The sequence below is a fragment of the Macaca fascicularis genome, chromosome X (genome assembly GCF_037993035.2).
Source record: "Macaca fascicularis isolate 582-1 chromosome X, T2T-MFA8v1.1".
Lineage (NCBI taxonomy): Eukaryota > Metazoa > Chordata > Mammalia > Primates > Cercopithecidae > Macaca > Macaca fascicularis.
In genome coordinates this window covers 108,229,878-108,257,056 of record NC_088395.1, presented here as the reverse complement: position 1 = coordinate 108,257,056, position 27,179 = coordinate 108,229,878, and the positions used below count along the sequence as shown (strand labels likewise).

General features: G+C 41.4%; 1 protein-coding gene across 1 annotated transcript; it reads right to left on the bottom strand.

Moving 5' to 3' along the window:
- Positions 1–1,164: 1,164 nt before the first annotated feature.
- LOC102132402 (protein ARMCX6-like) lies at positions 1,165–25,918 on the bottom strand. Its single transcript, XM_065537912.2, has 4 exons — positions 25,766–25,918; positions 6,561–6,719; positions 2,477–2,594; positions 1,165–2,317 (listed from the first exon to the last, which is right to left on the bottom strand). The coding sequence occupies exons 1-4, from the start codon at positions 25,916–25,918 to the stop codon at positions 1,752–1,754; spliced, it is 996 nt and encodes a 331-aa protein (XP_065393984.2). The 3' UTR covers positions 1,165–1,751.
- Positions 25,919–27,179: the final 1,261 nt, after the last annotated feature.

Below are 27,179 nucleotides of genomic sequence, written 5' to 3'. Positions count from 1 at the left end.
AATAAGACAAGAAAAGAAAGCTTTGTTCTGTGTGGAAGAGAACAAGCCGAATGCCCAGCACCACAGAGATGGCGGCCGCCCAGGACACAGTGACCCACAGCAGCAGCCCTGGGAGACCGAGAGGGTACCGGCACGGCAGCAGCCTTGCCCAAAGGAAGCAGATGTGTTTACTGGGTTTGCCATGGCTTTAGGGAAGGGGACCACTTCTTGACACACACAACACAAACATACAGGGAACCTGGCTTTGCTGATTCAGGGGCTAAACCTGCTGGGCAGGATCTGGTAATGTTGGAGATGGGGGCGGGTCAGGGGCAGAACGAGCTGCCCTGACCCATGGAGTGCTTCTGTGCCCACGGGCTCTTCCTTTCCTGGCAAAGTGCAGGGACCTCAGATGGAGAGTGTGGAGGTGTCTCCGGATGGATGGAGTGACCTCGGTCGTGCCAAGTGCCCTCAGCATTTGCCCTATCACCCCCGCGGGTAGTTGATGGAAGGCTCCACTGTCCCCTTCCAGGGTCCCACCAAAGGTAGTGGGGATATGGAAGAAAGGAGGTTGCTCCAAAGGGAGCAGCGGCCAACCCTCTCACTCTGTCAGGAAGTAGCGCCGGGGATCCCAAGGAAGAGAGAAGGAGGGCTGGAAGCAGATTTCCCCGTGGCTTCGCAGGAGGGACAGAACTACACAGGGTAGGTGCTGGGCAAGCGGCAACCTTTGTGCAATAAATGCGCCCCGATGCGTGGTAGAGCTCCCCCACCTGCTCCACCCCGGTCCCCATCCCCACGTCGGGATGCGCAGACAAACGAAAAGGCCAGGGTTACTGACCTTTCTTTCCAGGCTGGCAGTCAAGGAAAAGACATTAAGAAGGGATTTCTCTGTGCCGGGCACGGTGCTGCCTGCTCCACGGGTGTTGTCTCTTTCAGTCCTCTCAACATTCCATCCTAATTCCACGAACTCCCCCGCTGTGCCCCTCCCTTCCTCCCACCCCCGCCCCCAGCCCCTTCTTGAAGTTTATTCTGAGCACTGCAGCCCCTCTCTATCCCTGCCTCCTGTGAGCACCGATAAGCCGGCATTTGTCAGGGAACAGAAGTCCCAGTCAGCTGGCGTTTATCGTGCTTTTTTTGTCCTTCTCTCAGTGCAGACTGTAAACTCAAGGACAAGGACCATGACTCTTTTCTGCCAATCAAAGCACACAACTTTATTGATGATACACACAGATGCGGACTTGGGTGGAAGAGGTTAAGTCGGTACAATAGACAGAAGAGCAGTGCACTTTTTTGATGAATAGGTTCACTATCCATCAGGCGCGTGTAGAAGAAAGAGTAAACGAAAAATAATTCAACCTAAGCTGCAACAAATGCATTTTCAGCTCAAGCTGCGATATGCGTCTGGTCTCTGCAAAGCGGTTCTGCTTGGACAGGGAGACCACCACAGGCAACAATAGCTGTAATTTGATGTTCTTTGTCCACAGCAGGCAGCTGAAGTGATCCCCTCACCACATGAAGGAGGCTGCAAGGGAGGAATTTACAGTGCCAACATTGCCTGCAGACTGCACAACCAACAAGTTACTCAAAGCTCTGTGGGAGCCCCTGCCTGGCCAATAAGAGTGTGGTCCTGGATTGAGCCCTGGAACTTTCACCCAATGAGGTGGTGATTGGCTAAGGCTGGATCTTCAGTAGCACCCTCTGCAGATTCTTTGACATCTGCAAACCAAGCGCGTTGTGGGTGGATTCCGTCCCATTGTGTTCCAGAGGGCCGTTTATGGGGCAGGGGTTTCCAGGAGAATCTCTCTGTTTCCTTTTCTGATAAAGAGGGACATGAATGAGAAGAGCATCTGGGCACCGACTAACTCCCCCGCCAAGACTGGCTTTTCAGACAAACCCATCAGTGGTTTCAAAACCTGAACCTTAGCACATCCACTTCCCTCTGATATCAAAGGAAACTTCAAGTCTGAAACGGACTTGGCAAGCATGTTATTAATAACTGTCATGCTTATTAACAAATTTAATCCGGCCTGCTGCAGAAATGAGTTGCAGCAATGTGACACAGTCTCCTGACACACTTCATTGATGTACATCTTAATCTGGCCCTCACTTTCAATGCTGGCATTTAAGTTATCCGTGGCGCACAAAGCCTCTCTAACAGTGGGGTCTGGTGTGGGGCCCGTGTTTCTAACCATTGAGAGACTGGCCAAATGGCTATTGATATCCTGGCTAAATGGAAAGCCCGCATCCTTGGGCTCAGCAAACAACAGTTTTCCCTGAATGAAAAGACACTTGGAGAGGTCCAGAACACAACTACCTTTTTTAAAGTTTTGAGCATATCCAGCATTTTAAAAATTTTCATTGGGGAATAGGTGATTCATTTTTATTTGTATGGTTTGCTTTTGGAGAGGCTGTGAGTTCTTACTGCCCATGATTTTGTCAGACTAATCCCCAGGGCTTGGCTCATCCTCAACTCTTGACTGCAGATCATGGACCTTACCTTTCTTCCCCACTGTCTGCAGCTCCCCCGCAATTTTCATCTTTTCTTGTTTGGATGTGCCTTCTTCTGATAAGTGGATGAACAGTGTGTCAACTTCTAGACCAGATTTCCATATCATCTTTCACATATTCGTCAGTCAGTGTATATCCCACATCTAATGCAAGTCACAGATGGGCCTCACTCTTTAAAAGGTGATCTAGTTGTGGCATTTTAGGAAGGAGATTGTTACACAATCTTTTCCTGGACACACTCAATCTAATTGCCATCCAACATGGACCTAGCAGCCATGCAAACACATGGAGCTTTTAGATGAGTCTCCCCAAAGAGACATGTCAATGCACAGGTTACAAGGATATCAGTATCTCTATTTCCGGATTTAAGGTCTTAATTTTCAAATATTCCTCCTCTGGGGTTTTACCTCCCTCAAGCTCAGAGGTGCAGCATTTATCTTTTTCCAGCACCAATGTAAGAGGAGAAAAGAACAAAGGCTGTGAGAGGGAGAAGCTAAATTGCCTCTGGACTCTGTAGTCTGCCTCAGACACCTCGTTTCTACCCCTTATCTCCAGCATATCACACTGTGTGGGGCAATTTCTTTCCTCCCTTACTTAGATTATTGTCTACAGCTAGACAGAGAAAAGAGAATAGAGATTGGCAAATGCACTCACATGTAAGTTTCAGGTGCATCCACTCCAGAGTGAGGAATGTAACCTTCCAAAGTCTCCCATTTAGGTCTCAGGCACACCCATCTTCCCCACCCTGGCTTCCTGCCACTTTATCCCTTGCCCTTCTCCCATGAATGCCCACTTTCCTGCTCTACCTCACCTCACTCCCCTTTCTGCCCTATAGATTTTGACACTGCTTTCCCAGAGCCATAAAGGATTGGGATTAAGGGTTTTCTGAAAACAAGACAGGAGTAGAAGGGCAAGTTCCAGTTTAGCACTTGTGTGTACCACCCTCTTGTGACTGGTTCTGGCTCCACATTTCCTTGAAGGAATACACTCTTGCTTCAGTCTCTACCAAATAACCTGTAATTTTCTTCTTCCTTTTTCTTGGGTTGCACTGCCCCCTACAGACAGACAAACAAACCAGTATCTATCAGTAGGGTCGGCGAACACAGCACTGGGTGATAGGCCACAGTTCCTACCTTTTACTGATTCTGGACTCTATCTGTCAAACATTTCTCATCTCTCACTCTCAGGTCCCCAACACCAACTCTCCCCCGGATCCTATGCACCATTTAGAGAACTAAAATAAGCTGGTGGGTGGGGCGAGAGTATAGGGGAAGATGACTCTGTCCCAATCCTGACCCTAAGACTTCCTAGGCAATCCTCATTCTCACACCAACCTGCACATAACCAGAGCAGTTTCTTCTTTCTTCACTCATCTACAAAGATGCCTCTCTGAGGTCAACAGCAGAGAGCTGATGGCTGGATCAAAAAGACTTGACTTTACCACAGATCTTGGTCACCTGAGATATATGTCACTAATGAGCCATGGTTGTCACCAGTAGTGATGCAAGAGTGTGCCTCCCTCTCTCTCTTCCCCCCAGCACACCAGACCTGTCACTCATTTTTTTCTTCGCCAATCCTGGAATCCAAAAGAAAATGCATTACCTTTTTGTGGGAATTTGTTTTTCTCTGATTTCCAGAGACAAAACTTATTCTGATACTTTCTTATCTTCTCCTGGAGCAACTGTCTCTTTGTATTTATACTTCTTTATCTTCATCCTAGAATACTGGGCAATAGCCCATCTCTTTACTTCCCCTCCCCTCAGCAACTAATATCTATCATCTTGCTTAGATCCATGAAAAAGCAGATTTCATAAAACAAGAATGGAGAACTAAATATTTTTAATTATATTTTTCTTGCCTCTGCTCACTCTTCTTGGAAATAATGACCTTTTAAAAATACTTTTACACCTTTTTATGTATAAGGAGTTTTCTGGAGTGATACTTGCTAGAATGACACCACTGGTTATTTCAGAGAATAGTATTTAAGGCAATACCCACTCTAGCTGAAATGTCAAGTGTTAAGGTCAGTGGGACATGGAAATTAACAGAGCTGTCTCTTGGACAAGACCACCTAGTTTTCCCAACAGAGCCCCATAAGATAGCATTTGCCTTGCTGAGTTCACTATACTCCAGGCTCTACCCCCTAATTTTGTTTTCAGAGTAAAAATATGCACAATTTATGACATTACACCCAAGAGAAATGCATGCATATATTTACCAAACGACATGTATAAGAATGCTCATAGCAGCACTATTCATAATAGTCCCAAGTTGGAAACAATCTAAATATCTATCATCAACAGAATGGATGCATAAAATACAGTACATACATAAATGGCAATGAATACTCTACATGCAACAGTATGGATTATTCTCACAGACAATGTTAGCAAAAAAATAGACACAAAATAATATATACTGTATGATTCTGCTTACCTAAAGTTTTTTTAAAATTCAAAACGATCTATATTTTTACAAGTCAGAATAGTGGTTACCCTTGGGATGCATTAGTGAGTAGATGGGGGCTTAGAGCGAGCTTCCAGTGTGTGGTTCATGTTTATTTCTTGCTCCCTTTGTGATAATGTACTGAGCTGATCACTTGTGCGCTTTTCTGTATATACAGTATACTTCAACAAAAGTTTACTTAAAGATCTCAATAGTGAGTTAGACAAATGAAAGGTGGAGTGGCCAAGATGGCCAATTAGAAGCAGCTAGGGTGGATGGTTCTCATCGAGAGGAATGGAAGGGGTGAGTAAACATAGCACCTTCAACTGAAATATCCAGGTACTTGCATTGAGACTAATCAAGGAAACAACTTGACCCACAAAGGTCAAGAAAAGCAAAGTGGGATGATGGCCCACCCAGGAGCGACACGAAGCCAAGGGAAGCTCCCCCTCCTAGGAAAGCAGTGAGTAAATGTACAGCCCCGGAAACCCATGCCTCTCCCACTGATCTTTGCAACCCTTGGGTCAGAAGATCCCCTCATGAACCCACTCCACCAAGGCCTTCAGTCTGACACACAGAGCTATGCAGAGTCTTGAAAGAGCAGCCATTCAGACACATGTGGAGACCAGGGAGCTTTAAATACTCTGGCTCTGGGCTTCCCAGCAAAAGTAACTGCAACTCCAGCAAAGTAGGAGATTAGAACTCCTACTACCCCTAGGAAAGAGGCTGAAACCAGGGGGCTGAGCAGGGAAGGTCTGCAGGTTCCATGTCCATGGCACTTCACAGGATAAAACCCACTGGCTTGGAATTCCAGCCAGTCACCAGTAGCAGTGTGGCGCCTACCTGGGATGGAGCACCCACGGGGAAGGGCATGCCTCCATCTTTGTTGTTTGGGTGACTTAGCCATTCCAGCCTGTGGGCTTTGGAGAGTCCAAACTGACCAGGGGCAGAAGGGATCCCCCAGCACAGCACAGCTGCTCTACCAAAACATGGCCAGACTGTTTCCTTCCCCCAATCCGTTCCTCCTCAATGGTGGGGGACCTCCCAACTGGGCCTTCAGCAACCCCTGCTGGTGTTCTCTGGCCAACAAAGATTTGAAAACTCCCTGGGACAAAACTCCCAAAGGGAGGAGTGGGCCACCATCTTTGTTGTTGGACATCTCAGCAGTTCTAGTCTTCAAGCTTTGGTGTGTCTGAGGCTACCAGGGGCAGAAGTGGTACACCAGCACAGCACAGCAGCCTCCGAAAACATGGCCAGACTGCTTTCTTAAGTCAGTCCCCAAACTTGCTCTTTATCACCAGGTAGAGCCACCCAACCAGGGTCTTCAGCTACCCCCACCAGTGTTCTCTGACAGAGGTTTCAGGCCTCCCTGGGACAGAGCTTCCAGGACAAAAGGAAGGCCACCATCTTTGCTGTTCAGGTGACTCAGCCATTCCAGCCTTCAGCCTTCAGAGATGACCAGGGGCTAAAGTGTGCCCCTAGCCCAGCACAGCTACTCAACAAAAACATGGCCAGACTACATTTTTAAGCAGGTCCCCAATCCTGTTCCTCCTGAATGGAAGGGACCTCCCATCCAGGGTCACCAGTCACCTCCCACAGGTGCATTTGGGCCAGCAACAGGTCTGTACCTCCCTAGGATGGAGCTCTCTGATATAGGAGCAGGCTTCCACTTTTGCTGTTTCACAACCTTCACTGGTGACAGCTTCAGGTACTGGAAAATCTGAGGTGAATAGGGACTGGAGTGGGCCCCCAGCATACTGCAGCAGGCCTACAGAAAAGTGGCCAGACTGTTAAAAGAAAAAAATCCAAAAGTCAGAAATCTAAAAGACTGAAGGCAGATAAGCCCACAAAGACAAGAAGTAATCAATGCAAGAAGGCCGAAAACTCAAAAAGCTAGCATGCCTTCTTTCCTCCAAATGACCACATCACCTATCCAGCAAGGGTGAGGAAACAGGTTGAGGCTGAGATGGCTGAAATGACAGAAGTAGAATTCAGAATATGGATAGGAATGAAGTTCGCTGAGCTAAAAGTGTGTGTCATAACCCAATGCAAGGAAGCTAAAAATCATGGTAGAACATTGCAGGAGATGACTGGGTGCAGTGGCTCATGCCTGTGATCTCAGCACTTTGGGAGGCCAAGACAGGTGGATGACTTGAGGTCAGGAGTTAAGACCAGCCTGGCCAACATAGCAAAACCCTGTCTCTACTAAAAACACAAAAATTAGCTGGGCATGGTGGTGTGCACCTGTAGTCCCAGCTATTCAAGAGGCTGAGGCAGGAGAATTGCTTGAATCCAGGAGGTGGAGGTTGCAGTGAGCTGAGACCATGCCACTGCACTCCAGCCTTGGCAACAGAGCAAGACACTGTCTCAAAAAATAAAAAATGGGCCAGACACTGTGGCTCACGCCTGTAATCCCAGCACTTTGGCAGGCAGAGGCAGGTGGATCACCTGAGGTCAGGAGTTCGTAACTAGCCTGACCAACATGGTGAAACCCTGTCTCTACTAAATACCAAAAATTAGCTGGGCATGGTGGCACATGCCTGTAATTCCAGCTACTTGGGAGGCTGAGGCAGGAGAATCTCTTGAACCTGGGAGGTGGAGGTTGCAATGAGCTGAGATTTCACCATTGCCCTCCAGCCTGGGCAACAAGAGTGAAACTTCATCAAAAAACAAAACAAAACAAAAAAAAAAACCAGAACTTGACAGAATAAAAAAACATATATAGGCAATATAGGAAAGAACATAATCAACTTGGTAGTGCTGAAAAACATACTACAAGAATTTCATAATCCAATCACAAGTATTAACAGCAGAATAGATCAAGCAGAGGAAAGAATCTCAGAGCTTGAAGACTGCCTTGCAGAAATAAGACAGGCAGACAAGAATAGAGGGAAAAAAAGAATGAAAACAAATTAACAAAACCTCTGAGAAATGTGGGATTATGTAAAGAGACTGAATCTGCAACTGATTGGTGTGCCTGAAAGAGATAGGGAGAATAGAACCAACTTGGAAAAGACATTTCAGGATATCATCCATGAGAACATCCTCAACCTAGCTAGAAAGGCCAAAATTCAAATTCAGGAAATGCACAGAACCCCAGTAAGATACTCCATGAGAAGATCATCTGCAAGACACATAATCATCTGATTCTCCAAGGTTGAAATGAAAGAAAAAAAGTTAAAGGCAACAAGTGAGAAAGGCCAGGTCACCTACAAAGAGAAGCACATCATATTAACAGCAGACCTCTCAGCCAAAACTCTACAAGCCAGAAGAGATTGGGGGCCAATAATTAGCATTCTTAAAGAAAAGAAATTCCAACCCAAAATTTAACATCCATCCAAACTAAGCTTCATAAGCAAAGGAGAAATAAGATCCTTTTCAGACAAGCAAATGCTGAGGAAATTTGTTACAACCAGACCTGCCTTACAAGAGCTCCTGAAGGAAGTATTAAATATGGAAAGGAAAGACTGTTACTAGTGACTACAAAAACACAATGAAGCACACAGACTAGTGACACTATAAAGCAACCACATAAATAAGTCTGCAAAATAACCATATAATAGCACAATGACAGGATCAAATCCATACATATCACTACTAACTTTGAATGGAAATGGGCTGAATGCCCCACTTGAAAGGCACAGAGTGGCGAGCTGGATAAAAAAGCAAGACCCAACGGTATGCTGTCTTCAAGAGTCCCATCTCACATGTAATGGCACTCATAAGCTCAAAATAAAGGAATGGAGGAAAATATACTAAGCAAATGGAAAACAGAAAAAGGCAGGGGTTTCAATTCTAGTTTCTGACAAAACAGATTTTAAACCAACAAAGGTTAAAAAAAAAGACAAAGAAGGGCAATACATAATGGTACAAGGTTGAAGTCAACAAGAGGATCTAACTAACATAAATATATATGCATCCAACACTGGAGCACTCAGATTCATAAAGCAAGTTCTTAGAGAACTTCAAAGAGACTTAGACTCCCACACAATAATAATGGGAGATTCTAACACCCCACTGACAATATTAGATCATTGGGACAGAAAATTAACAAAGAGGAAGGGGGCGGAGCAAGATGGCCGAATAGGAGCAGCTCCAGTCTCCAACTCCCAGCGCCAGCGACACAGAAGACCGGTGATTTCTGCATTTTCAACTGAGGTACTGGGTTCATCTCACTGGGGAGTGCCAGACGATCGGAGCTGGTCAGCTGCTGCAGCCCGACCAGCGAGAGCTGAAGCAGGGCGAGGCATTGCCTCACCTGGGAAGCGCAAGGGGGAAGGGAGTCCCTTTTCCTAGCCAGGGGAACTGAGACACACAACACCTGGAAAATCGGGTAACTCCCACCCCAATACTGCGCTTTAGGAAACAGGCACACCAGGAGATCATATCCCACACCTGGCCGGGAGGGTCCCACACCCACGGAGCCTCCCTCGTTGCTAGCGCAGCAGTCTGTGATCTACCGGCAAGGCAGCAGCGAGGCTGGGGGAGGGGCGCCCGCCATTGCTGAGGCTTAAGTAGGTAAACAAAGCTGCTGGGAAGCTCGAACTGGGTGGAGCTCACAGCAGCTCAAGGAAACCTGCCGGTCTCTGTAGACTCCACCTCTGGGGACAGGGCACAGTAAACTAAGACACACAGACACCTCTGTACAGACGCAAACGACTCTGTCTGACAGCTTTGAAGAGAGCAGTGGATCTCCCAACACGGAGGTTGAGATCTGAGAAGGGACAGACTCCCTGCTCAAGCGGGTCCCTGACCCCTGAGTAGCCTAACTGGGAGACATCCCCCACTAGGGGCAGTCTGACACCCCACACCTCACAGGGAGGAGTACACCCCTGAGAGGAAGCTTCCAAAGCAAGAATCAGACAGGTACACTCGCTGTTCAGAAATATTCTATCTTCTGCAGCCTCTGCTGCTGATACCCAGGCAAACAGGGTCTGGAGTGGACCTCAAGCAATCTCCAACAGACCTACAGCTGAGGGTCCTGACTGTTAGAAGGAAAACTATCAAACAGGAAGGACACCTACACCAAAACCCCATCAGTACATCACCATCATCAAAGACCAGAGGCAGATAAAACCACAAAGATGGGGAAAAAGCAGGGCAGAAAAGCTGGAAATTCAAAAAATAAGAGCGCATCTCCCCCGGCAAAGGAGCGCAGCTCATCGCCAGCAACGGATCAAAGCTGGACAGAGAATGACTTTGACGAGATGAGAGAAGAAGGCTTCAGTCCATCAAATTTCTCAGAGCTAAAGGAGGAATTACGTACCCAGCGCAAAGAAACTAAAAATCTTGAAAAAAAAGTGGAAGAATTGATGGCTAGAGTAATTAATGCAGAGAAGGTCCTAAACGAAATGAAAGAGATGAAAACCATGACACGAGAAATACGTGACAAATGCACAAGCTTCAGTAACCGACTCGATCAACTGGAAGAAAGAGTATCAGCGATTGAGGATCAAATGAATGAAATGAAGCGAGAAGAGAAACCAAAAGAAAAAAGAAGAAAAAGAAACGAACAAAGCCTGCAAGAAGTATGGGATTATGTAAAAAGACCAAATCTACGTCTGATTGGGGTGCCTGAAAGTGAGGGGGAAAATGGAACCAAGTTGGAAAACACTCTTCAGGATATCATCCAGGAGAACTTCCCCAACCTAGTAGGGCAGGCCAACATTCAAATCCAGGAAATACAGAGAACGCCACAAAGATACTCCTCGAGAAGAGCAACTCCAAGACATATAATTGCCAGATTCACCAAAGTTGAAATGAAGGAAAAAATCTTAAGGGCAGCCAGAGAGAAAGGTCGGGTTACCCACAAAGGGAAGCCCATCAGACTAACAGCAGATCTCTCAGCAGAAACTCTACAAGCCAGAAGAGAGTGGGGGCCAATATTCAACATTCTTAAAGAAAAGAATTTTAAACCCAGAATTTCATATCCAGCCAAACTAAGTTTCATAAGTGAAGGAGAAATAAAATCCTTTACAGATAAGCAAATGCTTAGAGATTTTGTCACCACTAGGCCTGCCTTACAAGAGATCCTGAAGGAAGCACTAAACATGGAAAGGAACAACCGGTACCAGCCATTGCAAAAACATGCCAAAATGTAAAGACCATCGAGGCTAGGAAGAAACTGCATCAACTAATGAGCAAAATAACCAGTTAATATCATAATGGCAGGATCAAGTTCACACATAACAATCTTAACCTTAAATGTAAATGGACTAAATGCTCCAATTAAAAGACACAGACTGGCAAACTGGATAAAGAGTCAAGACCCATCAGTCTGCTGTATTCAGGAGACCCATCTCACACGCAGAGACATACATAGGCTCAAAATAAAGGGATGGAGGAAGATTTACCAAGCAAATGGAGAACAAAAAAAAGCAGGGGTTGCAATACTAGTCTCTGATAAAACAGACTTTCAACCATCAAAGATCAAAAGAGACAAAGAAGGCCATTACATAATGGTAAAGGGATCAATTCAACAGGAAGAGCTAACTATCCTAAATATATATGCACCCAATACAGGAGCACCCAGATTCATAAAGCAAGTCCTTAGAGACTTACAAAGAGACTTAGACTCCCATACAATAATAATGGGAGACTTCAACACTCCACTGTCAACATTAGACAGATCAACGAGACAGAAAGTTAACAAGGATATCCAGGAATTGAACTCATCTCTGCAGCAAGCAGACCTAATAGACATCTATAGAACTCTCCACCCCAAATCAACAGAATATACATTCTTCTCAGCACCACATCATACTTACTCCAAAATTGACCACATAATTGGAAGTAAAGCACTCCTCAGCAAATGTACAAGAACAGAAATTATAACAAACTGTCTCTCAGACCACAGTGCAATCAAACTAGAACTCAGGACTAAGAAACTCAATCAAAACCGCTCAACTACATGGAAACTGAACAACCTGCTCCTGAATGACTACTGGGTACATAACGAAATGAAGGCAGAAATAAAGATGTTCTTTGAAACCAATGAGAACAAAGATACAACATACCAGAATCTCTGGGACACATTTAAAGCAGTGTGTAGAGGGAAATTTATAGCACTAAATGCCCACAAGAGAAAGCTGGAAAGATGTAAAATTGACACTCTAACATCGCAATTAAAAGAACTAGAGAAGCAAGAGCAAACACATTCGAAAGCTAGCAGAAGGCAAGAAATAACTAAGATCAGAGCAGAACTGAAGGAGATAGAAACACAAAAAACTCTCCAAAAAATCAATGAATCCAGGAGTTGGTTTTTTGAAAAGATCAACAAAATTGACAGACCACTAGCCAGACTAATAAAGAAGAAAAGAGAGAAGAATCAAATCGATGCAATTAAAAATGATCAAGGGGATATCACCACCGACCCCACAGAAATACAAACTACCATCAGAGAATACTATAAACACCTCTACGCAAATAAACTGGAAAATCTAGAAGAAATGGATAATTTCCTGGACACTTACACTCTTCCAAGACTAAACCAGGAAGAAGTTGAATCCCTGAATAGACCAATAGCAGGCTCTGAAATTGAGGCAACAATTAATAGCCTACCAACCAAAAAAAGTCCAGGACCAGATGGATTCACAGCTGAATTCTACCAGAGGTACAAAGAGGAGTTGGTACCATTCCTTCTGAAACTATTCCAATCAATAGAAAAAGAGGGAATCCTCCCTAACTCATTTTATGAGGCCAACATCATCCTGATACCAAAGCCTGGCAGAGACACAACAAAAAAAGAGAATTTTAGACCAATATCCCTGATGAACATCGATGCAAAAATCCTCAATAAAATACTGGCAAACCGGATTCAGCAACACATCAAAAAGCTTATCCACCATGATCAAGTGGGCTTCATCCCTGGGATGCAAGGCTGGTTCAACATTCGCAAATCAATAAACATAATCCAGCATATAAACAGAACCAAAGACAAGAACCACATGATTATCTCAATTGATGCAGAAAAGGCTTTTGACAAAATTCAACAGCCCTTCATGCTAAAAACGCTCAATAAATTCGGTATTGATGGAACGTACCTCAAAATAATAAGAGCTATTTATGACAAACCCACAGCCAATATCATACTGAATGGGCAAAAACTGGAAAAATTCCCTTTGAAAACTGGCACAAGACAGGGATGCCCTCTCTCACCACTCCTATTCAACATAGTGTTGGAAGTTCTGGCTAGGGCAATCAGGCAAGAGAAAGAAATCAAGGGTATTCAGTTAGGAAAAGAAGAAGTCAAATTGTCCCTGTTTGCAGATGACATGATTGTATATTTAGAAAACCCCATTGTCTCAGCCCAAAATCTCCTTAAGCTGATAAGCAACTTCAGCAAAGTCTCAGGATACAAAATTAATGTGCAAAAATCACAAGCATTCTTATACACCAGTAACAGACAAACAGAGAGCCAAATCAGGAATGAACTTCCATTCACAATTGCTTCAAAGAGAATCAAATACCTAGGAATCCAACTTACAAGGGATGTAAAGGACCTCTTCAAGGAGAACTACAAACCACTGCTCAGTGAAATAAAAGAGGACACAAACAAATGGAAGAACATACCATGCTCATGGATAGGAAGAATCAATATTGTGAAAATGGCCATACTGCCCAAGGTAATTTATAGATTCAATGCCATCCCCATCAAGCTACCAATGAGTTTCTTCACAGAATTGGAAAAAACTGCTTTAAAGTTCATATGGAACCAAAAAAGAGCCCGCATCTCCAAGACAATCCTAAGTCAAAAGAACAAAGCTGGAGGCATCACGCTACCTGACTTCAAACTATACTACAAGGCTACAGTAACCAAAACAGCATGGTACTGGTACCAAAACAGAGATATAGACCAATGGAACAGAACAGAGTCCTCAGAAATAATACCACACATCTACAGCCATTTGATCTTTGACAAACCTGAGAGAAACAAGAAATGGGGAAAGGATTCCCTATTTAATAAATGGTGCTGGGAAAATTGGCTAGCCATAAGTAGAAAGCTGAAACTGGATCCTTTCCTTACTCCTTATACGAAAATTAATTCAAGATGGATTAGAGACTTAAATGTTAGACCTAATACCATAAAAATCCTAGAGGAAAACCTAGGTAGTACCATTCAGGACATAGGCATGGGCAAAGATTTCATGTCTAAAACACCAAAAGCAATGGCAGCAAAAGCCAAAATTGACAAATGGGATCTCATTAAACTAAAGAGCTTCTGCACAGCAAAAGACACTACCATCAGAGTGAACAGGCAACCTACAGAATGGGAGAAAATTTTTGCAATCTACTCATCTGACAAAGGGCTAATATCCAGAACCTACAAAGAACTCAAACAAATTTACAAGAAAAAAACAAACAACCCCATCAAAAAGTGGGCAAAGGACATGAACAGACATTTCTCAAAAGAAGACATTCATACAGCCAACAGACACATGAAAAAATGCTCATCATCACTGGCCATCAGAGAAATGCAAATCAAAACCACCATGAGATACCATCTCACACCAGTTAGAATGGCAATCATTAAAAAGTCAGGAAACAACAGGTGCTGGAGAGGATGTGGAGAAATAGGAACACTTTTACACTGTTGGTGGGATTGTAAACTAGTCCAACCATTATGGAAAACAGTATGGCGATTCCTCAAGGATCTAGAACTAGATGTACCATATGACCCAGCCATCCCATTACTGGGTATATACCCAAAGGATTATAAATTATGCTGCTATAAAGACACATGCACACGTATGTTTATTGCAGCACTATTCACAATAGCAAAGACTTGGAATCAACCCAAATGTCCATCAGTGACAGATTGGATTAAGAAAATGTGGCACATATACACCATGGAATACTATGCAGCCATAAAAAAGGATGAGTTTGAGTCCTTTGTAGGGACTTGGATGCAGCTGGAATCCATCATTCTTAGCAAACTATCACAAGAACAGAAAACCAAACACCGCATGTTCTCACTCATAGGTGGGAACTGAACAATGAGATCATTCGGACTCAGGAAGGGGAACATCACACACCGGGGCCTATCATGGGGAGGGGGGAGGGGGGAGGGATTGCATTGGGAGTTATACCTGATGTAAATGACGAGTTGATGGGTGCAGCACAGCAACATGGCACAAGTATACATATGTAACAAACCTGCACGTTATGCACATGTACCCTACAACTTAAAGTATAATAATAATAAATAAATTAAAAAAAAAAAAAAAAAAAAAAAAAAAAAAAAAAAAGAAAATTAACAAAGATATTCAGCACCTGAACTCAGCACCAGATCAAATGGACCTGATAGATATCTACAGAATGCTCTACCCAGAAACAATAAAATATACATTTTTCTCATCACCACATGGCACTTACTCTAAGATTGATCACATAGTTTTAAGTAAAACACTCCTCAACAAATGCAAAAGAACTGAAATTGTAACAAACAGCCTCTTGGACCACAGCACAATCAAATTAGAAATCAAGACTAAGAAATTCATTCAAAACTATATGATTACATGGAAATTGAATAACCTGCTCTTGAGTGACTTTTGGGTAAATCATGAAATTAAGGCAGAAATCAAGAAGTTCTTTGAAACTAATGAGAACAAAAAGACAATGTGCCAGAATCTCTGGGACACAGCTAAGGCAGTGTTAAGAAGGAAATTTATAGCACTAAATGCCCACATCAAAAAGATAGGAAGATCTCAAATTAACAACCTAACTTAACAACTAAAAGAACTAGAGAACCAAGAGCAAACAAATCCCAAACCCAGCAAAAGACAAGAAATAACCAAAATCAGAGCTGAACTGAAGGACATAGAGACACACACACACACACACACACACACACACACACAAACACACACACACAAAACATTCAAAAGATCAACAAATCCAGGAGCTGTTTTTTTTAAAAAAAAAAAACATAATAAAATACATAGACTGCTAGCTAGACTAATAAAGAAGAAAAGAGAGACGATTCAAATAAACATAATCAGAAACAACAAAGAAGATATTACCATTGACCCCACAGAAATACAAATAATTGTCAGAGAATATTATGAACACCTCTATGCACATAAACTAGAAAATATGGAAGAAATGGAAACATTTCTGACACATACACCTTTCCAAGACTGAACCAGGAAGAAATTGAATCCCTAAACAGATCAGTAATGAGTCTACCACACCAAAAAATCCAGGACCAGATGGATTCACAGCTGAATTCTACAGTAGGTACAAAGAAGAGCTAGTGCCATTCCTACTAAAACTATTCCAAAAATTAAGGAGGAGAGACTTCTCCCTAATTCATTCTGGGAGGCCACCATCATCCTGATGCTGAAACCTGGCAGACACACACACACACACACAAAAACACACTTTTGCATTTTTTTCTTTTTGGATATTCCCGCCGATATCCTTGATAAACATTGAATCAAAACTCCTCAACAAAATACTGGCAAACTGAATCCAGCAGCACATCAAAAAGCTTACCCACCACAATCAAGTACGCTTTATTCCTGGGATGTAATGTGGGTTCAATATACACAAATTAATAAATGTGATGTATCACATAAATAGAACTAAAGACAAGAAACAAATGATTATCTCAATACAAGCAGAAAAGCCTTTCTATAAAATCCAACATCCATTCATGTTAAAAACTCTCAATAAACTAGGTATTGAAGGAACATACCTCAAAATAATTAGAGCCATCTATGACAAACCTATAGCCAACATCATACTTAATGGACAAAAGCTGGAAGCGTTCCCCTTGAAAACTGGCACAAGACCAGGATGCCCTCTCTCGCCACTCCTATTCAACATAGTATTGAAAGCCCCGGCCAGAGCAACCAGGCAAGGGAAAGAAATAAAGGACACACAAATAGGAAGAGAGGAAGTCAAACTATCCCTGTTTGTGGATGACATGATTCTATATCTAGAAAACCCTATAGCTTCAGCCCAAAATCTCCTTGATCTGATAAACAACTTCAGCAAAATTTTAGGATAGAAAATCAATGTGCAAAAATCAATAGCATTCGTATACACCAACAGCAGTCAAACCAACAGCCAAATCACGAATGAACTCCCATTCACAATTGCCATGAAAAGAATAAAATACCCAGGAATACAACTAACTAGGAAGGTAAAAGATCTCTACAAGGAGAATGGAGAACTACAAACCACTGCTCAAAGAAATCAGAGATGACACAAACAAGTGGAAAACATTCCATGCTCATGAATAGGAAAAATCAATATTGTTAAAATGGCCACACTGCCCAAAGCAATTTATAGATTCAATGCTATTCCTGTTAAACTACCATTGACATTCTTCACAGAACTAGAGAAAACTATTTAAAAATTCATACGGAACCAAAAACCTGAATAGTCAAGGCAATCCTAAGCAAAAAGAACAAAGCTACAGGCATCACGCTACCTGACTTCAAACTATACTACAAGGCTATAGTAACCAAAACAGCATGGTGCTGGTACAAAAACAGACACATAGACCAATGGAATAGAGTAGAGAACCCATAAATAAGACTACACACCTACAACCATCTGATCTTGACAAACCTGACAAGCAATGAAGAAAGGATTCCCTATCTGATAAGTGATGTTGGAATAACTGGCTAGCCATATGCAGAAGATTGAAATTGGATCCCTTCTTTACACCATATACAAAAGTTAATGCAGGATGCATTAAAGACTTAAATGTAAGACTCAAAACTACTAAAAATCCTGAAATACAACCTAGGCAATACCATTCAGGACATAGGCACGGGCAGAGATTTCATGACAAAGACGCCAAAAGCAATGACAACAAAAGCAAAAATTGACAAATGGGATCTAATTAAACTAAAGAGCTTCTGCACAGGAAAAGAAACTATCAACAGAGTAAACAGACAACCTACAGGATGGGAGAAAATTTTTGTAATCTATCCATCTGACAAAGTTCTAATAAACAGAGGCTACGAGGAACTTAAACAAATTTACAACAACAACAACAACAACAAAATAACCCTGTAAAAAGTGGGCAAAGGGCATGAACAGACACTTCTTAAAAGAAGACATACATGAAGACAACAAGCATATGAAAAAAACCTCAACATCACTGATCATTAGAGAAATGCAAATTAAAACCACAATGAGATGCCATCTCACACCAGTCAGAATGGCTGTTATTAAAAAGTCAAAAAATAACAGATACTGGCAATGTTGTGGAGAAAAACGAACACTTATACACTGTTGGTGGGAGTGTAAATTAGTTCAGCCATTGTGGAAAACAGTGTGGTGATTTCTCAAAGACCTGAAGACAAAAATACCAGCAATTCTGTTACTGGATATTTACCCAAAGGAATATAAATCAATCTACTATAAAGACACATGCATGCAATAGTTTATTGCTGCACTATTCACAATAGCAAAGACATGGAGTCAACCTAAATGCCTATCAATGGTAGACTGAATAAAGAAAACGTGGTATAACCAAATACTGCATGTTCTCACTTATAAGTGGGAGCTAAATGATGAGAACCCATGGACACATGGAGGAACAACATACTGGGGCCATTCGGAAGGTGGAGGGTCAGAGGAAGGAGAGGATCAGGAAAAATAACTAACTGGTTTTGGGATTAATACCTGGGTGATGAAGTAATCTATACAACAAACCCCCATAGCACAAGTTTACCTATGTAACAAATCTGCACTTGCACACGTAAACTTAAAATAAAATTTACAAAAAACAAGATGAATGAAAGATGAGTTAATGAAACCAATCCTCCTGATCATCTAGGGAAGCTAGACAAAACATATTTTTTAAAGTTTTTCTGAAGGCATTGGAGGACTAACAAGATAGTGAAGAATAACTGGTTCAGAATAGGAGTGAGTGGGGCAAGTTGAGCCTAATGTCAGGGCCACCTTTTCCAATGGAGCATATGCAGTTGTTAAGGGAACTGTTGAGAGGCTATGCAGAAGTTTAGATAGCCTCTAGAGGCTAGGGAAGCAGAGATTGGAACTGAAATCTTGCCAAGAATTGTGCCTGGTGAACGTGAATGTCCCTGGGTTGTGACACTGAAAGAGCTGCGCCTCAGAGTCAGGGTAAACTAAAGGTAGACACTCTCACAAGTACTTCAGTTCAACTTTGAATAATTTCAATCATGGAACATACTTCCAAAGTGCTAATGCTCCCAGGTGCCTAGCAGACACAAATACAAATCCTCTTTAGAGAGAGATAATATCAGCCTCAAATTATTTCCGAAGTTTTGCAACTTACAATATTGCAAAATACAATTTTGCAAAATACAATATCTAGCACACAACCAAGTAAAAAAGAAGATAAGACAAAATTAACAAAAGTCATCAGAAATGACAGACTATAGAAAAAGACCCACTGGGGCCTCAGATATTAGACTTATCCAACATAGAGTTAAAATAAATATACTTACTTTGCCTAAGGAAATAAAAATATCGAGAATTTCTGCAGATAATGAAAACTATAAAAAACATAAAACGAAAATGCTAAAACTGAAAAAATAGAATAATCTAAATTAATAACTAAATGAATGGATTTAACAGCAGAGTACACATAGATGAAGAGAAAATTATTGAACAGAAAGGTAGATTAGAAGAAACTATCCAGAATTAATCACAGAATTACAAAAGGATGAAAATTTAAAAGTGAGTAAGAGAATACAGAGAGAAGGTTTAACAAATATGTGTTTTTGAAACTTAGGAAGACTTGAGAGAATGAATCAGGCAGATGTAATACTTAAAGAAATAATGGTTGAGAATTTTCTGAACTGTCTAAAACGTAAAGTCACAGATTCAAGAAACCCTTCAAACCTCAATCAAGATGCATTTTTAAAATCACACTCACGCACATTGTAGAAAAACTGCTAAAAACCAAAAACAAAGAGTGTACGTTAAAATCAGCCATAAAACAAAAAAATTCAGATTACCTTCCGAAGAGCAACAATTGGACTTCTCTTCTTTGAGAGATGACTTCTCAAACAGGAAAAAATGGAATCCATACAATGGAAGGATATATTTAAAGAGGTGAAAGAAAATTACTGCCAACTTAGATTTATATGCCCATAGGCAATATCAACAATGAATATGAAATAAAGACATTCTAAGGTAAAAAACAAAAAGAAAAAATTATCGCTAGCAAACTCATGCAAGAAGAAATCCTAAAGGTTGTTCTTCAGGCTGAATAAAAATTTATCTTCCTAGAAAATAGGAAGAAAAGAAGTGCAAAGGAAAAATAAATATTTATGCAGATGTAAACAATTATTGATGATACAAAACAATAATAAAATTAGATAAAACAGACATTAAATCAACAGCAGTCAAAAAGGACCAAAAAGGGCATTACATAATGATAAAGGGTTCAATTCAACAAGAAGACTTAACTATCCCGAATCTATGTGCATCCAACATTGACACACCCAGATTCGTAAAACAAATAATTCCAGACCAACAAAAATACAGGCTGTCACACAATAATGGGGAGGACTTCAATACCCCACTGGCAGTGTTAGGCAGATCAAGCCAGAAAACTAACAATGAAATCCTGGACTGAAATTCGACACTTGACCAAGTATATTTGATAGACATCCACAGAATACTCCACCCAACAATCACCAGATATACATTCTTCTCATCTGCACACAAAACATACTTTACGATCGACCACCTGCTCCACCATAAAGCAAGTCTTAATAAATTCAAAAAAATAAAAATCATACATTGAAATAAAAATAGAAATCAATACTAGAAGATGTCTCGAAACCACATAATTACATGGAAAGTAAACAACTTGCTCTTGAATGACTTTTGGGTAAACAAGAAAATTAAGGCAAAAATCTAAAGTTTATTTAAAATTAATAAAAACAGAGACACAACATACCAAAATATTGGGAATATGGCAAAAGCAGTGTTAAGAGAAAAGCTTATAACACTAAATATCTACATCAAAAAGCCAGAAACAATATCAAATTAACATTCTAACATCCCTCCTAGAGGAACTAGAAAAACAAGAACAAACCAACCCCAGAGCTAGCAGAAGAAAAGAAATAACTAAAATCCAAGCAGAACTGAATGAAATTGAGATCCAAAAATCCATACAAAATATCAATGAAATCAAAAGTTTTTTGAAAGGATTAAACAAGATTGATAGACTGCTAGCTACATTAACAGAGAAAAAAGAGAAGAACTAAATAAACATAATCAGAAATGACATTAAAACCAATCCCGCCAAAAAAACAAAAAATCCTCAAAGACTATTATGAAAACCTCTATGTGCAGAAACTAGAAAATCTAGGGGAAATGGATACATTCCTGGAAACACAGCCTATTAAATTTGAACCAGGAAGAAATTGAAACCTTGAACACATCAATAATGAGTTCTGAAATTGAATCAGTCATTAAAAAAAAAAAAAAAAACTACAGCCAAAAAAGTCCTGGACCACATGGATTCACAGCCATATTCTATCAGATGTACAAGGAAGAACTAGTACAAATCCTGCTAAAACTATTCCTGAAAATCAAGGAGGGGCCGGGCGCGGTGGCTCAAGCCTGTAATCCCAGCACTTTGGGAGGCCGAGACGGGCGGATCACGAGGTCGGGAGATCAAGACCATCCTGGTTAACACGGTGAAACCCCGTCTCTACTAAAAAAAAAATACAAAAAACTAGCCGGGCGAGGTGGCGGGCGCCTGTAGTCCCAGCTACTCGGGAGGCTGAGGCAGGAGAATGGCGTGAACCTGGGAGGCGGAGCTTGCAGTGAGCTGAGATCCGGCCACTGCACTCCAGCCTGGGTGACAGCGCGAGACTCGGTCTCAAAAAAAAAAAAAAAAAAAAAAAGAAAATCAAGGAGGAAGGATTCCTCCATAACTCATTATACAAAGCCAGTATCATCCTGGTACCAAAAGCTGGCAAAGACAGAATGGAAAAAGAAAACAACAGGCCAATATCCCTGATGAACATAGATGCAAAAATCCTCAGCAAAATACTAGAAAACTGAATCTAGCAACACATCAAAAAGAAAATTAATCAGGATTAAGTAGGCTCAATTCCTGGGGTATAAGGTTTGTTCAACATACACAAATCAATAAATGTGATTCACCACATAAAGATAATTAAAAACAAAAACCATATGATCATCTTAATAAATGTGGGAAAAGTTTTCAGTAAAATCCAACATCATTTTATGATACAAGCCCTCAACAAACTAGGCATCAAAGGAACATACCTCAAAATAATAAAGGCCATTTATGACAAACCCACAGCCAACATCATATTGAGTGGGCAAAAGTTGAAAGCACTCACCTTGAGAACTCAAACAAGACAAGGATGTCCACTCTCACCATTCCTATTTAACATAGTACTAGAAGTTCTAGAAGAACAATCAGGCAAGGAAAATAAATAAAAGACATCCAAATAGGGAAAAAAAAAAGAAGTGAAACTCTTCACTAATGATATGATCATATACCTAGAACACCCTAAAGACTCTGCCAAAAAACTCCTAGAACTGAAAAAATGACTTCAGTAAAGTTTCAGGATACAAAATCAATGTTTAAAACTCAGTAACTTTTCTATGCAACAACAACATTCGAGCTAAGAACCAAAGCAAGAATGCATTACAATTTTCAATAACCACAAAAAAGAAAATACCTAGGGATACATCTAATCAAGGAGATGAAAGATCTCTACAAGGAGAACTACAAAAGACTGCCAAAAGAAATCAGAAATGACACAAACAAATGAGGAAACATTCCACATTCATGAATTGGAACAATAAATATCGTTAAAATGGTCATACTGCCTAAAACAATCTATAAATTCAATGGTATTCCTATGAAACTAAGTCATTTTTTCACAGAATTTTAAAAAAACTATTCTAAATTTCATATAGAACCAGAAAAGAGCCCAAATAGCCAAAAACAATTCTAAGCAAAAAGAATAAAGCCAAAGGTATCACATTACCTAACTTCAAACTATACTACGATGCTCCAGTAAGCAAACAGCATAGTATTGGTACACAAATAGACACATAGACTAATGGGACAGAATAGAGAACCCAGAAACAAAGCTGCACACCTACAGCCATCCGATCTTTGACAAAGTCAACAAAAGTAAGCAATGGAGAAAGGACTCCCTTTTCAATAAATAATGTTGAGATAGCTGGCTAGCCATATGCAGAAGAATGAAATTTGATCACTACCTACCGCCATATAAAAAATTAACTCAAGATGAATTACGGACTTAAATGTAAGGCCTCCAACTATAAAAATCCTAGGAGAAAATCTAAGAAATGCCCTTCTTGACATCAACCTTGGCAAAGAATTCATGGCTAAGTCCTCAAAAGCAATTACAACAAAAACAAAAATTGACAAGGAGGACCTAATTAAACTAAGGAGCTTCTGTAGAGTGAGAAAAACTATCAACAGAATAAACAATCTTCAGATTGGGAGAAAATATTTGCAAACTATGCTTCTGACAAAGGTCTAATATCCATAATCTATAAGGAATTTAAATCATTAAGAAAAAAAAAATTAAAAAGCGGACCAAGGACATGAACAGACACTTCTCAAAAGAAGACATACAAGTAGCCAGTAAACATATGAAAAATGCTCATCATCACTAATCATCAAAGAAACGCAAATTAAAACTACAATGAGATACCATCTCACACCCACCAATCAGAATGGCTATCATTGAAAAGTCAAAAAATAACAGATGTTGGCACGGCTGTGGAGAAAAGAGAGTGCTTATATGATGTTGATGGGATTGTAAATTAGTTCAGCCATTCTAGAAAGCAGTTTGGAGATTTCTCAAAGAGCTAAAAATAGAACTACCATTCAACCCAGCAATCCCAATCCTTTGGGTATATACCCAAAAGAAAATAAATCATCTTACCAAAAAGACACATGCATTTATATGTTCATCACAGCACTATTCGCAACAACAAAGACATGGAATCAACCCAGGTGCCCATCAACAGTGAAATGGATAAATAAAATGTGGCATGTAAATACCATAGAATACCAAACAGCCATGAAAAATAATGAAATAATATTCTTTGCAGTAACATGGTTGCAGCTGGAGGCCATTATCCTAAGCAAACTAACACAGAACCAGAAAACCAAATGCCACATGTTTTTACTTATAAGTGGTAGCTAATCTTTGGATACACATGGACATAAAGATGGGAACAATAAACTCCACAGACTGAAAGAGGGGAGAAGTAGGGAGAGGAGAAGGGTTGAAAAACTATCTATTGGGTATTATACTCACTACCTGGGTGATAGGTTCAATCATATCCCAAACCTGAGCATCACACAATATACCTTTATAACAAACCTGCACATGTACCCTAAAATCTAAATTAAAACTTGAAAAAGAAGTTTTATATAGATTTTTTTGCTTACTATGCAGCCTAATAACATGTTCTTTTTTCTTTTCTTTTTTTTTTCTTTTTTGAGATGGAGTCTCGCTCTGTCGCCCAGGCTGGAGTGCAGTGGCACGATCTCGGCTCACTGCAACCTCCGCCTACAGGGTTCCAGCGATTCTCCTGCCTCAGCCTCCCGAGTAGCTGAGACCACAGGCATGTGCCACGATGCTGGGCCAATTTTTGTATTTTTCAGTAGAGACGGAGTTTCACCATATTGGCCAGGCTTGTCTCAAACTCCTGACCTCGTGATCCGCCCACCTCGGCCTCCAAAGTGCTGGGATTACAGGCATGAGCCACCATGCCCAGCAACATTTTCTTTTTAGCTTCTGAATTTTGTGTTTTGCCTGTAAAGACTCCTCCCAATCCAAGGTTATTTTTTTAAATATGTTTTCTTCTTAAGCAGCAAAGCTAAAATAAATAAATAAATAAATAACGACAAAAAGGAAAATCTACTTTTTATAGAAAATAGGCCTATAACAAAAAAACAGATTTAATCAGTAATAGTATTTTTTAAAAAGACACCCTAATAAATGTCATCAGGATGGCAGAATAAGCTTTTTCTATCCAACTACCCAAATGTGAAAATACTTTCACAAGCAATAAGGAAACCAGGTGAGAGATTATAGCACCTTGGTATAGCACTGAAATAAAAAATGCACTAAAGTGGGTAGCAATGATAGTTTTCAATTATTCATGCCACCTGTTTCCTAACCCCCAGGTAGCACAGCATGGAGACAGATACTCTTCATTTGGGCCTCAACACTGGGCCTTCTCTAGTAAAACTCAGCACCAGGCAGGCACCCACAGCCCATCTCCAGGCCTGCCTGACAGATTTGGTCTTTAGGCTGCCCCACCACCAGGCCAAACGCAGTAGCCCTAAACTTTGGACTAGCCCCAGCTCCAGTTCAGCCTCAGAAGCCCTGGGCTTTGGGGTTGGCCCCGCTCAAGGCCAGCCCCCACAGACTCAATCTCCATTCCTTCCCCAGGGCCATACCAGCCCAAGTGGCCCTGTGTCCCAGGCCACCCCCAGCACTGGGCTGGCCCCTACAGTTCCAGGCTTCAGGTCCACCCAGCCATCAGGCCAGCCCCTGCAGTCTTAGTCATCAAGCCAAACTTTCTGTCCTTCAGGATCTAGGGCAGCCCAGAACCAGATTGGCCCACATAGCCCAAGGCTTCAGGCCTGCCCCAAGACCAAGTCAGCACCCCTGGCCTCAGACAGTAGGCTGACACTGGGAGACACAGGCTCCAGATCTGCCCAATGCCAGGCCCTGTGACTATACCCCAGTAGACCCTGGTGCCAGTTAGGTCCCATCAGACTAATAATCCAAGACCACTCCTGAAGACCAGTCCCAGTGGACCCAGAACTTAGGCTCACCTCTGCAGAAACAAGCTCCAGAACTGCCAGAGCATGAGGTGAGCCTCTCTGAACCCAAGCTTCAGGCTGCATGGATACAGGTTTCATGCCCACTCCAAAGGACACGATAAACAGGTCCAAGCCAGTGGATCTAGGCTCCAGACCCAACCCCATGGGTTCATGCAGGCCAGCCTGCCTAGTGACTCCACCAGCAAGTCTGCTTAGAATCTCTGAACAGGCAGACTGGTGAAGAGCTTTACCAGACAAAGCCAGTCTCCAAAGACTGGAATGACTCCCTATTTCTTTAAATGCACAGACACCAACACATAGTCACAAGGATCAAGAGTAATCTTGACACCAAGAAAAAGCACTAGTAACTGAACTTAAAGAAATAGGAGTTTATGCACCAAAAGCAACGGCAACAAAAGCCAAAATTGACAAATGGGATCTAATTAAACTAAAGAGCTTCTGCACAGCAAAAAAAAAAAAAAAAACTACCATCAGAGTGAACAGGCAACCTACAGAATGGGAGAAAATTTTTGACATCTACTCATCTGACAAAGGGCTATACAGAACCTACAAAGAACTCAAACAAATTTACAAGAAAAAAACAAATAACCCCATCAAAAAGTGGGCAAGGGATATGAACAGACATTTCTCAAAAGAAGACATGCATACAGCCAACAGACATGTGAAAAAATGCTCATCATCACTGGCCATCAGAGAAATGCAAATCAAAACCACAATGAGATACCATCTCACACCAGTTAGAATGGCGATCATTAAAAAGTCAGGAAACAACAGGTGCTGGAGAGGATGTGGAGAAATAGGAACACTTTTACACTGTTGGTGGGATTGTAAACTAGTTCAACCATTATGGAAAACAGTATGGCGATTCCTCAAGGATCTAGAACTAGATGTACCATATGACCCAGCCATCCCATTACTGGGTATATACCCAAAGGATTATAAATCATGCTGCTATAAAGACACATGCACACATATGTTTATTGCGGCACTATTCACAATAGCAAAGACTTGGAATCAACCCAAATGTCCATCAGTGACAGACTGGATTAAGAAAATGTGGCACATATACACCATGGAATACTATGCAGCCATAAAAAAGGATGAGTTCGTGTCCTTTGTAGGGACATGGATGCAGCTGGAAACCATCATTCTCAACAAACCATCGCAAGAACAGAAAACCAAACACCACATGTTATCACTCATAGGTGGGAAATGAACAATGAGATCACTTGGACTCGGGAAGGGGAACATTACACACCGGGGCCTATCATGGGGAGGGGGAAGTGGGGAGGGATTGCATTGGGAGTTATACCTTATGTAAAGGACGAGTTGATGGGTGCTGACGAGTTGATGGGTGCAGCACACCAACATGGCACAAGTATATATATGTAACAAATCTGCACAT

What these genes read in the sequence shown, in the direction of transcription:
- LOC102132402 (XM_065537912.2), bottom strand. Translation starts at nt 25,918, where the DNA reads ATGGGGTTGGGTCTGGAGCCTAGATCCACTGGCTTGGACCTGTTTATC. An exon ending in TGGAGCTTGTTTCTGCAGAG is followed by an intron (nt 6,720 to 25,765) that starts GTGAGCCTAAGT and finishes TTCTTTTAACAG; the next exon opens with TCTGGCCACTTTTCTGTAGG. An exon ending in GAGAGCTCCATCCTAGGGAG is followed by an intron (nt 2,595 to 6,560) that starts GTACAGACCTGT and finishes AATATGTGAAAG; the next exon opens with ATGATATGGAAATCTGGTCT.